Source organism: Girardinichthys multiradiatus, chromosome 13, assembly GCF_021462225.1.
Source record: "Girardinichthys multiradiatus isolate DD_20200921_A chromosome 13, DD_fGirMul_XY1, whole genome shotgun sequence".
NCBI lineage: Eukaryota > Metazoa > Chordata > Actinopteri > Cyprinodontiformes > Goodeidae > Girardinichthys > Girardinichthys multiradiatus.
Genome location: NC_061806.1, coordinates 4,591,777 through 4,605,335, shown reverse-complemented (window position 1 = coordinate 4,605,335; position 13,559 = coordinate 4,591,777). Strand labels below are relative to the sequence as shown.

Below are 13,559 nucleotides of genomic sequence, written 5' to 3'. Positions count from 1 at the left end.
TTTTATAAATGTATGAATGACTTGGTGAAAATATGACTTTGAAAAATGAAACCCCACTTTTTTTCTCTTGCAACAGGCTAAATACAGTGGGGAGAACAAGTTTGCAGGTTTTTCCACTTGCAAAGCATGTGGTACACCTGAGTTTTGCAAGTTTTCCCACTAGCATGTGATTCACCTAACTTATCATAGGCATTCTTCAACTGTGAGTAGCGGAATCTAAAGCAAAAATCCAGAACATCACATTTTCAGTAATTAATTTCCATTTTATTGCATGACATAAATATTTGATACATCAGAAAAAAAACTTAATATTTGGTACAGAAACCTTTGTTTACAATTCCAGATATCAGACGTTTCCTGTAGTTCTTGACGAGGTTGGCAAACACTGCAGCAGGAATTCTGGACCACTCCTCCATACAGATTTCTCCAGATCCTTCAGGTTTCAGGGCTGTTGCTGGGCAATACGGACTTTCAGCTCCCTCCAAAGATTTTCGATTGGGTTCAGGTCTGGAGACTGGCTAGGCCACTCCAGGACCTTGAGATGCTTCTTATGGAGCCACTCCTTAGTGGCCCTGGCTGTGTGCTTCGGGTCGTTGTCATGCTGGAAGACCCAGCCACAACCCATCGTCAATGCCCTTAGTGAGGGAAGGAGGAGGACCAAAAAGCTCTTTTTGTCTCAGACCACATGACCTTCTCCCATTCCTTCTCTGGACCATCCAGATGGTCATTGGCAAACTTCAGACGGGCCTGAATGTGTGCTGGCCTGAGCAGGGGGACCTTGCTTCCACTGCAGGATTTTAATCCATGGCGGCGTAGTGTGTTACTAAAGGTCTTCTTTTTTTTACTTTATTTTTAACGTTTTGCATAAAAAAAATAAAAGAGAGAACAAACAGACCCCTACAAACAAAAGTCTAGAGCATCCAGAAAACCATGTATATAGATATAAAATATAAACATCCCAAAAAAAAAAAGGGGATGGTAATTACATTAAGTTCACATTTGATTCCATGTCCAGGTAGGCATTCAACTTCTTCCAGTATTTGTTAAATTTCCCCAAAGCAAGTCTTAGTGAAAAGGTCAGTCTCTCCATTGTGTGAATTTCCATGATTATTTCCTTCCAGTCCGTAAGTGATGGTGGATCTGCATCTAGCCATCTCTGAGTTATAGCTTTCTTTGACATTGCTAATAATATTAACAACTGATATCTATCAGATGTCCCCAGGCCTTGGGGTAAACTACATAGTTTTTTTGTGTAGAAGGAAGAATCAAAAAAAGAAAGGAAAAACACTGTAAGACAAAGTGTTTTCTTACCTGGTAAACTTGATACTCACAAGCAACAGCTGTGGTTGCCTCAGTTCTCAGGCTGTTTAGCATTACAAAGATCACCCATATTTCCTGGGTTGATGATCTTTTTAGTAAAATAATAGTGATAGTAATAGTATATTTAATATTTTTATGTCAGAGCTCTAAAATGTAACAATATTTGCCCTTAAAAATCAAAACCAAATAATGTTGTAAATAAATAAATATGAATTACGCATTAGCTTAATTTTCAGTCCAAATTTGTAGTTTTTCATCCAATATAGAAATTTAAAAGACTTGGAATTGATTCCCCAGAACTCTACCAATCATCAGTTCACAGAGAGTAAATTCTAATAGGTTTGGCCTTTTTTGAACCATCTAAAGTTGTTCCGCCCATCATCAGTAAACCACTCATAACAGCTGTATTTTACAACTGAAGGTATTGTAAGAAACTACACTAACATACAGTACTGACTAAGAGAAAATGAGAATTACACAAGGGAGGAGGTCCCTCCACTCTATACGTTTTGATTCATTACTTTTCTCCTTTTTTCTGAGAAAATATGTTATTAAAAGCATAATGTTTTTGAATTCTTTTAATGACCAACTTAGTGAGGGATTAGAGCACATAAGGGGAATTATCACCACAAAGATCACCCTTAAACACTTCTTAACCTTTATAGAAATAGTCTCAAAATTTTACAAAATTGTAGCTACTGTCTGTGGCCTAAAGTTTTTTGTGCTATATCTGTTTGTTTTTTATTTATTTATGGCAGGTTTTTACTGTGTTGTCTGAGCCGTGCCGCTTCTCATGAGTTTGAAAAAACAGTCCAGCCTTGGGAGACGTAACAAGCATTTCTCTGACACTAACAAGACCTGTATTTATCAGGGCACTGAGAAAAACCACTGAACAGTGCATGGCGATGTAACGTCGAGGGAGTACAGTGATTAAAGAGGGGTAGAAATACATTAGCAAAGTCTCATGGGTGACACCTTGCTGGCTTGTTATCATCCATCATCAATCCAGACCTGCTAGTTTGATTGAAGGAGGGAAGCAGCACTATTTATGTTAAACATAGCATGTAAACTTCCTGTCCTGTGCTTCAGGTGTGATGAGTGCCAGCTCTGTTATCACTTTGGGTGCCTGGACCCCCCGCTGAAAAAATCCCCCAAGCAGACGGGATATGGCTGGATCTGCCAGGAGTGTGACCCATCATCATCTAAGGTGAGTTGAAATGGTGTGCATGTGCAGAAATGTTTTGGTTATACTAAAGACCTATAGTATTAAGGACCTTTAAAATGGCCAAAACACACAAAACAAACCAGCTGAAAAAAATGTTTTTAACCCCCGTTTTTGTCAATAACCTGCAGTAAGTTAAGTCTGGAGTTTGGCATGAATGTCTGGTAATCGTCACACTTTTTGTATAATTTGAGTTAAGATGTCCACTAGTAACCGAAGTCTTAATACGTTTAGATGTATAAAATTGGACATGCACATGTGACATCAGATTATTTGGAGCGCAGCTTCACCCTTTCATCTAGATTGTTCGAGTTTACACAATTTTGTTGTGTTGTCATAGCTATTGTTGTGATGTAGGTCAGGGAAAGTAGTATCTAGCCCTTCAAGCAGAGGATGGACTTCATTTCAACCTCCAAGAACACCAGGCTGTGGTTTAGCTTCTAGGAAGAGGAAAAAATAAACAGCGAGAGAAAATAAAGTTAAAAGAATAAAATAACAGCCAATAATGCAAAATTGGAGAGTAGAAGGAGAATGTAGCAGAGTAAGCAAAAGTTCACTATGTCTTCTATTAGCCTAAACCTATAACATCATAACAGAGATAGCTCAGGATATTATAAGCAGGGGTGAAAATATATGGTCCAGTACTGCGTCCCACTAAAAGATGCTCCAGCAGTACTCAGTACCGGGAAGAGGGGAAAGTGACTGCCTTCAATAAAGCTCTCATTCAGAACCAGTCACAGCTGCACTTTGGGTCAGAAAATAGATCTGCTAGCAATATGCAGTCTAAAACACAACTTCATTTGCTTATACATTTTATTTTATTTTTTTACTTATTCTGAATTGTTTCTTAACTGTTTGTGTGGTGTTTTGGAGCCTCAGTGTTATTGCCTTGCTTCTCTACCCTCCCCTAGTGGCCAGCCTTTAAAATGCGTACCACTATGTTTAATTGTTGCAAAATGTGCCAATTAAAATCAATGGGAGAGTAAACAGTTGTGTTTCATGCTATTTTGTTGCATTTTAACGACAGAAAGGCTAGAAAAAACCTCCTTATGAGCTGATGAAGATTTCACTTAACAGTACACAAGTGCGCATGCAGGTCTATGGTTGCTAAGGGTCAAAAAGTCCCAGCTGAAGGGACATAAAACGCCAGATAAACAACATATGACACTAAAGAAATTCCACACATTCTTGTGGTTGGCTGAAATACCTTCAACATGTTTTAAATATCTGTCGGCTATCAAAAAAAAAAATGGGGTAAACATGACGAAATAGTCAAATGAAATAATTCAAATGAAAAACAATTGTTGATATCAAGAAAAATAATTTCTTTGATCAAAAGACAAGACAGAGATCCTGAAGATGAAATGTTTCCCCGAAAATCAGAATCAAGATTTTGTTCAGAATCAAGATTTTGAGCAAGCTGAGGGTCAAGGTGAGCAGGCACCATATCCGAAAAAAGTAGCAACTGCAGGACCCACGGAAACAAATAATTAAAATGCATTTTTCTAATATTATCAAGTGCTTCTCATTTCTGCCTCATCCATACAGGTAGCCTACAGTAAAATAATGAAATGTTTCCATTTATTTGGATTTGGACTTTGCTTTTTTAAAAGCATGAAATTGAGAAATAGAACAACATGAATCGGTGAAGATTTTTGTAATAGTACCAGCAAGAATTTAAAAGTACTTTCACCCCTGAACGTAAGTCACTTTAAATACACTCACCGGCCACTTTATTAGGTTTCTAATCAGCCAATCACATGGCAGCAACTCAATGCATTTAGGCATGTAGACATGGTCAAGACAATCTGCTGCAGTTCAAACCGAGCATCAGAATGGGGAAGAAAGGTGATTTAAGTGACTTTGAACGTGGCATGGTTGTTGTTGCCAGACGGGCTGGTCTGAGTATTTCAGAAACTGCTGATCTACTGGGATTTTCACACACTACCATCTCTATGGTTTTCAGAGAATGGTCCGAAAAAGAGAAAATATCCAGTGAGTGGCAGTTCGGTGGGTGCAAATGCCTTGTTGATGCCAGAGGTCAGAGGAGAATGGGCAAACTGGTTTGAGCTGATAGAAAGGCAACAGTAACTCAAATAACCCCCCGTTACAACCAAGGCATGCAGAAGAGCATCTCTGAATGCACAACACGTCGAACGTTGAGGCGGATGGGCTACAGCAGCAGAAGACCACACCGGGTGCCACTCCTGTCAGCTAAGAACAGGAAACTGAGGCTACAATTTGCACAAGCTCACCAAAATTGGACAATAGAAGATTGGAAAAATGTTGTCTGGTCTGATGAGTCTCGATTTCTGCTGCGACATTCGGATGGTAGTGTCAGAATTTGGCATCAACAACATGAAAGCATAGAACCATCCTGCCTTGTATAAACTGTTCAGGCTGGTGGTGTAATGGAATGGGGAATATTTCCTTGTGCCCCTTAGTACCAATTGAGCATCGTGTCAACCCCACAGCCTACCTGAGTATTGTTGCTGACCATGTCCATCCCTTTATGACCACAGTGGACCCATCTTCTGATGGTTATTTCCAGCAGGACAACACACCATGTCATAAAGCACAAATCATCTCAGACTGGTTTCTTGAACATGACGATGAGTTCACTTTACTCAAATGGCCTCCACAGTCACCAGATCTCAATCCAATAGAGCACCTTGATGTGGTGGAACAGGAGATTTGCATAATGGATGTGCAGCCGACAAATCTGCAGCATCTGTGTGATGCTATCATGTCAACATGGACCAAACTCTCTGAGGAATGTTTCCAGTACCTTGTTGAATCTATGCCACGAAGGATTAAGGCTGTTCTGAAGGTAAAAGGGAGTCCAACCTGGTACTAGCAAGGTGTACCTAATAAAGTGGTGGGTGAGTGTATAAGCTTTATCAAAAAGGAAAGTTTTGCGCCTAGTCTTTAAAGTAGACAAGATGTCTGCCTCAGCGGATGAAAACTGGGAGCTGGTTTCACAGGAGAAGAGCCTGATAACCAAAATATCTGCCTCCCATTCTACTTTTAGAAACTCTAGGAACCACCTACTGCTCTGTTAGGAACATATGGAACAGTCAGATCTCTGATGTATGACAGAGCTTGATTATTAGGGGTTTATATGTAAGAAAGAGAATTATTTTAAATTATATTCTGGATTTAACAGGGATATATATGATATGATCTCTCTTTTTAATTGTCAGAACTCTTGCAGAAGCATTTTTTATAAGCTCAAGGTGTCAGTGTTGGCTTTACCAACTCTGAGTGTGGATTACGGAGACTGAACAGCAGTGTAACAGTTAATTTGGAATATGTACAAAAAAGGTAGAATATTGACTGGAGCTGGCAAAGGGATCCTGGATTGGCTCTGAGGAGGAGAAGAGAGAGGATGATGGCTTGTTGGAGGTGGTAAATGTGCCCCACAGAGGCTGAGTTTGGCAGGAGGAGTAGCACAGAGATTCACAGTGGTGACTTTCTCTTTTTGTGATCCTTAAGTGACAGTGCTTCAGCTTATCATGTGGTGTTGGAGGGTGGACAGGCAGGTGAGGAATGGTTTAGTGTTTCTGCGAGGTGATCTCAGAGCTGCAGGGCTGGAGGTAGGAAAGGAAGGGAGGCTCACGGTTGGAGCTGCAAGGAGTCTTTTCCAGAATTTGGCGGAGCATTGATACAGAGAACAGGAGCTTGTAATACAGGTCACTGTCACAGAATGATCAGATCACGCTGATAGAGACAACGGGCTGACGCCTCCCCCCAGGCTCCTTAAGAAACACCTGCTATAGCTGCACCTGCCAGTCACACCCTCCAGGCAGAGAGAAACACAGCACAAACAAAAAAAAACTGCTCACAGCCACTGTAGGATGACACAAGGCTTTTGACTGCTCTTTTGCTAAATTCCTGCTAGTAAAGAAGTACAATATTCCAGCCTTGAAGTAAAAAATACATGGACTAGTTTTCAGGGTCATTCCTGGACAGGATATTTCAAAATGTTTTCTCAGTATTCTTCAGGTGAAAAAAGGAAATCCTAGAAACCTGTTTAATATGAAATCTAAATGACAGGTCTGGTTAAAGATAACATCAATGTTCAATTTGATGCTATCCAGAGTGAGTGGCTGACTAAGCATTTTTTTTCAGTCAGGTCCAAGTACAACTATGTCTTGTGTGAATTTTGAAGCAGAAAATGTTAAGTCATCCACGTTTTTATGTCATCAAGACATAGTGGTAATTTGCCTAACTGATTTAAATAGTCAGGATTTATGCATAAATATAGCTGAATTTTATTAGCCTAACAGTGGAAATGTATTCCTTGCTGTCTGATCATTTTACCAATTGGAAGCATCCACACACACACACACACACACACACACACACACATTTATATATATATTTACCATATACTGGTCCTTCTCAAAATATTAGCATATTGTGATAAAGTTCATTATTTTCCATAATGTCATGATGAAAATTTAACATTCATATATTTTAGATTCATTGCACACTAACTGAAATATTTCAGGTCTTTTATTGTCTTAATACGGATGATTTTGGCATACAGCTCATGAAAACCCAAAATTCCTATCTCACAAAATTACCATATCATTAAAAGGGTCTCTAAACGAGCTATGAACCTAATCATCTGAATCAACGAGTTAACTCTAAACACCTGCAAAAGATTCCTGGGGCCTTTAAAACTCCCAGCCTGGTTCATCACTCAAAACCCCAATCATGGGTAAGACTGCCGACCTGACTGCTGTCCAGAAGGCCACTATTGACACCCTCAAGCAAGAGGGTAAGACACAGAAAGACATTTCTGAACGAATAGGCTGTTCCCAGAGTGCTGTATCAAGGCACCTCAGTGGGAAGTCTGTGGGAAGGAAAAAGTGTGGCAGAAAACGCTGCACAACGAGAAGAGGTGACCGGACCCTGAGGAAGATTGTGGAGAAGGGCCGATTCCAGACCTTGGGGGACCTGCGGAAGCAGTGGACTGAGTGTGGAGTAGAAACATCCAGAGCCACCGTGCACAGGTGTGTGCAGGAAATGGGCTACAGGTGCTGCATTCCCCAGACCTGGGCTACAGAGAAGCAGCACTGGACTGTTGCTCAGTGGTCCAAAGTACTTTTTTCAGATGAAAGCAAATTCTGCATGTCATTCGGAAATCAAGGTGCCAGAGTCTGGAGGAAGACTGGGGAGAAGGAAATGCCAAAATGCCAGAAGTCCAGTGTCAAGTACCCACTGTCAGTGATGGTCTGGGGTGCCGTGTCAGCTGCTGGTGTTGGTCCACTGTGTTTTATCAAGGGCAGGGTCAATGCAGCTAGCTATCAGGAGATTTTGGAGCACTTCATGCTTCCATCTGCTGAAAAGCTTTATGGAGATGAAGATTTCATTTTTCAGCACGACTTGGCACCTTGGCTGATTGCCTCCATGCCACGCCGCATTGAAGCAGTCATTTCTGCAAAAGGATTCCCGACCAAGTATTGAGTGCATAACTGTACATGATTATTTGAAGGTTGACGTTTTCTGTATTAAAAACACATTCTTTTATTGGTCAGATGAAATATGCTAATTTTGTGAGATAGGAATTTTGGGTTTTCATGAGCTGTATGCCAAAATCATCCGTATTAAGACAAAAAAAGACCTGAAATATTTCAGTTAGTGTGCAATGAATCTAAAATATATGAATGTTAAATTTTCATCATAACTTTATGGAAAATAATGAACTTTATCACAATATGCTAATATTTTGAGAAGGACCTGTATATATATATAGTAAAGAGAATTTGCTCGAGCACTGAACCCTGTGGTACTCTTCAGGTAACCCCGGAGTGTGAAGACTTATCATTTGCATGAATACACTCAAATCTGCTGGACGAATAAAATTTAAATAAACCTAGTGCTGTTCACCTGATCCCTACCGCAAATTACCGCCTTTCTAAGAGAATATTGTGGTGCACTGTATCAAATGCAGCACTGATAACTAACAGGACAGGTACAGATGCTGGTCCTTTATCTGAGGCCATGAGATTATTAGTGAGCTTTACAAATGCTCTTACTTCTTACTTGATTAGCAAAATTTAGCTTAAGAATGTTAGATAAGAAAGGAAGATTAGATATAAGTCTGTAATTTGTTAAGTAATCTTGATTGATAGAAGGGTGTAATCAAAGGTTTAGTTTCAACAACCTTAAAAAGCCTGTGGTACATATATGTTTACTAAGGATAGATTAATCACATCACATCTAAATTGTGGGAAGTAATCAAAGAGAAGACATTCTTAAATAACTTGGTTGGAATTGGGTCTAACATACAAGTTGATGGGTTAGATGAAGCTAATATTTTTGATAACTCAGAAAGCTAAACTGGAACAAAATAGTCCAAACTCAGATTAGGTTCTACAGTTACCTAAAATGCTGCCACACTTATTAGGGAGGAGGTAATTATGTTCAGAAGGATGCTAATGATTTATATTTAATAGAATCAGTTTTATTCATAAAGAGTAACTTAAAATCATTACTGATGAAAGCTGAGGAAATGGCTGGCTCAACAGAGCTATCACTCTATGTAAGTTTAGCAATTGTACTAAAAAGAAACCTAGGAAATTTTCTTATTTTTCTCTATCAATGATGAGAAATATTTGGTTCCAGCTTGGCAAAGGGTCTTTAAATACATACGAAGACTATTTTTCCAGATTATGTAGGACTGCTCTAGTGCTATTTTCTGTCCAATTTCCTAGCATTGTGCTTTAAAGTATGCAGCTCTGAATTAAACCAGGGAGCCAGCCTCCTATGAATAATTACCTTATTTTTCGAGAGGGCTACATTGTCTAATGCAGCCTTCAATAAGGAAGTAACAATATAAACAAGAGCATCAATTTGTGAAAGGGTAGAAATCAATTGCTGCCCTCTGCTGGGCTTTTCTGTGATACTGATGAAATTAAAAATGGAACAGATTCTTTGAAAGTTGTTATAGCAATGTATGATAAAGATCTAATATAATTAAATTTGCTCATAGGAGCAGAGTAGTCAGTCAGATTTAACTAAAAAGTTAGTATCAAATGGTCAGACAGGACAAGGTAATGAGAAAATACTGCTTTTTGTTTACTCTGCTACAATATGTCAGCTCAAGGTCCAGAGTATGATGACAGGAATGGGTAGGTCTGATGATGTTTTGAGCAAGGCCAGTGGAATCTAAGATAGGATTAAAGTCTACATTTAGGCTATCACTTTCAGGGTCAACATGAATGTTTAAATAACCCACTATACTTAGCTTATCAGTATTTAACATTACCTTAGATAAGAAATCTGAGAACTGATGATAAAATTGAGAGTAATGACAAACAGAGGTGGTTTTAGTGTTATGCAATTTAGATGAGAAAAACTAAAGGCTAAATATTCCAAAGAATTGTAGCTATTAACCGGCCGGGGATTAATCGATGAATCTGACTGAAAGGTAGCTGCTACTCCTCCTCGCCCAGTATTTTAAAGAATGTGAAAATTTAAATACTGTAATTAAAAGGAGTTGATTTATTTATACTAACATCATCTTTATACTCACATCATCCTCTTGCTGTAGCCAGGTTTCTGTTAAACAAAATAAAATAATCTGATTATCACAAATCAAGTCGTTAACCAATATAGTCCTTGGTGAGAGACATTCTCTGTTTTATCAGGTCATACATTTAGCTGAAGTAAATCCAGTGGGTTAGTCAGATTGCTATGTGTATAGACAAACTGTGATATTAAAGGGAGACCTTTACACCATCCTGCTGCCTGTATTAACAGCAGTCACAAGTTGATCTAAGTGCTTTAGCTGGGATCAAAACCAGCTGACAGAGATCAGCCTGTGTAATAGGTTCTATTTTCCTAAAGAGCTGCAGTTTTGAGCCCTACTGTTTTTCATAGGTTTATTTTGTCTTCTATACCAGCTGAGAATAAAAAAATATTTTCAGAGGAATCACTTTATTTCACTGTTTATATGAGCTGTGCATATGACTGGAAGCAACACAAATGTCACTAACTCCTGTAAGTAAAAACCTTTTCACACAATATTACAGTGTGATTTCCAATCAGCCTACACGTTATTGCTGCATAAACAAAAAGGCATTGATGAGGTGTGAATGTGTGTATGAATGTGTGGATGACTGATTATAGTGTAAAACACTTTGGGGTTCTTCGACTAGATAAAGTGATAAACTAGGGCAGGCCACGAATGTGTGGATGACTGATTGTAGTGTAAAGCACTTTGCAGTGCTCTGGCTTGATAAACCGTTAAACAAGTGCAGGCCATTTAGCATTTACCAGCCATTATGTAGCTGCTTCTGATGTGGTTACATGTAATCAATGCTTAAGAGAACTGTACATTTATGGATGGTAGCGGTATCTAAACATATGGGATATCATACCTGTTCCTCTTTCACCTTGTTCATGTCCGATGCTTCATACTCAGAAGTTGTAACAAGCGGGTTCTTTACAGTCTAGTATTTAGCGCCACCTGTCTCTGATGTTGCTCCCAATGTTTTTCATTTGCCCATCAGACCCTATCCTACTCTACCCCGCCCCCAGCTGGTTTATAATTGTCACCCCCTGCTGGCAACTGTGGTCAAGAGAATGACTCAAAGGCATCAGGAAAAAAGTGTTGCAAAGTGATGGGTCCTTTGGAAAATGAGTTTGTGCACATGCTTTTTTCCCATTTATTTCTACCTTTCTTATCCCTCTGAGAGGAGTAAAGAGAAAAAGCACTGATACACTATTATAAACACCTTATAAACAGTCTCACTCCAAATAGCTCAGCAACCAACAACAGCTTAAGGCTTAAGGTCTCTTCATTTGACCTAATTTACTGGGACAGCCTGATTGCTCTCCGTTTGATCATGCACCACATACAAACTTACCAGCATGCCCAACTTTCATTGACTCACTTTGTGTGTTACACATTCGTCCAGTCCAGCACTTCCTTGGGGATAACCCACTGTCATTGTCAAAAAGAGTGCTAGTTGGAAGCATTTGAAATTGTTTGTTGATCTTGGCCTCATCCAGACAATTACATCCTTGAAAACAACAAATCTGCAGGTGGTTTATGTCTTGTTCAGGATGCTCCTCTATGAGGAATTGAAAGCTGTTGTGGATAAAGTCAGGGGACCTTCTACCCAGAAGAAAGTAGCTGTGAAGTGATGATCTGGCATCAGTAATTTAAGTTCAACCGGCATTTTGTCTTTGTAGTTGCTGCTAAGGGTAGAATGTTGTTGTGTTACTGAGCATTGTTTTGATTCCACTTCGGGTATTGTTAATTTACTCAAATGTACTAATTCAGTTTCACTTTCAATTCAGTTTATTTATATAGCACCAATCCATGTCGTCTCAAGGCACTTCACAAAAGTCAGGTACATACATTCCAATTAATCCTAACCATTGAACAGTGCAGTCAGATTCAGTTATTTATTCAAATTTGTTAAAAAGTTTTTCTATCTAAGGAAACCCTGCAGATTGCATCCAGTCAGTGACTTGTAGCATTCACTCCTCCCAGATGAGCATGTAGGGACAGTGGACAGTCACTGGCATTGACTTTGCAGCAATCCCTCATACTGAGCATGCATGTAGCGACAGTGGAGAGGAAAAACTCCCTTTTAACAGGAAGAAACCTCCAGCAGAACCAGTCTTAGTTTGCATTGGTCATGGCAGATATAAGCTATTAATGAAACTTTTGTTTTGTTTTTTTTGTACACTGAACTGAAATTTAAGCTAAAGAACTGATTGGTTTTGTTGTATAAGCTCTATTTTTGTGTTTGTCAATACATTTGAGCCTTCTAAATGAAACTGTTTTGGGGTTTCATTTGATTTTTAGGGTGGGACGCATTGTTGCTAACAACCTTTGTCTGTTTTGTGTGTTTCAAAGGAAAATAAACATATTAAGGGAGACCTGATTGGCACCCCAAAACAATTAATCCTGATTATCTGCCGCTATAAAGGTTACAGGTTATCCTACCAGGAGGTTTTTTTGCCTTTTTGTTGGTTGTCACTGTATTAAATTGCAGTATAAAATGCCTTGTGGTAGCGCCTCTGCCTAATTGAAAACTGTTCTCTTCTTTTTGCTTGGCAGTAGAGGCTATATTCTTCCTTGCTGAACCTATTCTTTGTTGAAATTAGGGGCTGATTGATGGTGGTGCAAAGGAAGTAAATGTTGGAAATGCTGAGTCACAAAAATGAAACATTCAGTTATGAAGAAAATTGAAAGGTTATGGCTCTCTATAAATGTTAAGTGGTCCCTGGACAAATTTAAATTTAAATCTAATTTAAAATGGACTTTTCATATCACTTTTAAAATTCAGCAAAGTATTTATAGTTAGACAAAAATAAACAAAAGTACTATTATTTAACTGTCTTAACTGTTTAGCAGAACAGTTAAGTTATATAACAGCAAGTTAGTTAATGAATTGGGTATAAATGCACATTATCTGCTTTGACTACAGCTTATCGACATCAACATTGGAGGAAGGGAATTATTGACATTAAAAGTGTCTAAACTTTAAGAGGATTAAATAACATAAACATAAAATATATTCTTTTTTCAAATTATTTATGGAGAATCTTTTGCAGGTAAATGTGCCGAATGCCTGAAACCAGTAGACATCCCGACCGAAAAGGTTTTCTTTCTGTGTGGCTGCGAGGCCCCCAGTGGCCTTGGTTATCACTTGTTGGAAGATCTTTTTGCCTGTAGTTTTGTCTTCTTCAGGTTTATTCACTTTTTATTTGTTCTATGATGCTCTACCCAAACAGCAGCTTCATTTAGCTGAAACTGAGCATGGAGCGTTTATCCAGGATTCTGGGTCTGACTTTGCAAAAAGCAGATCTTATGAGACAATGTTTTGTATGGTCATTATTTTGTCTCTGTATTGTACTTAGTTCAAGACACAAATTGTGTGTTTGTGATTCTTTAATTAATCTAATCTTTTTCAATTAATTCAGTTCACTAATACTTTATTAATCCTGAGGGGGCATGTGACATTGCAGCAGCTGTCATTATATAAGT

At 38.7% G+C, this 13,559-nt stretch overlaps 1 protein-coding gene across 2 annotated transcripts in view; it reads left to right on the top strand.

Annotated features, from left to right (window-relative positions):
- Window positions 1-13,559, top strand: part of phf14 (PHD finger protein 14) — a 147,365-nt gene that overhangs the window by 102,930 nt on the left and 30,876 nt on the right. For both annotated transcript variants that reach the window (XM_047383503.1, XM_047383502.1), the window contains one exon: window positions 2,410-2,527. In XM_047383503.1, the coding sequence (XP_047239459.1) occupies window positions 2,410-2,527 (118 nt within the window). The remainder of the gene's footprint in view (window positions 1-2,409; window positions 2,528-13,559) is intronic.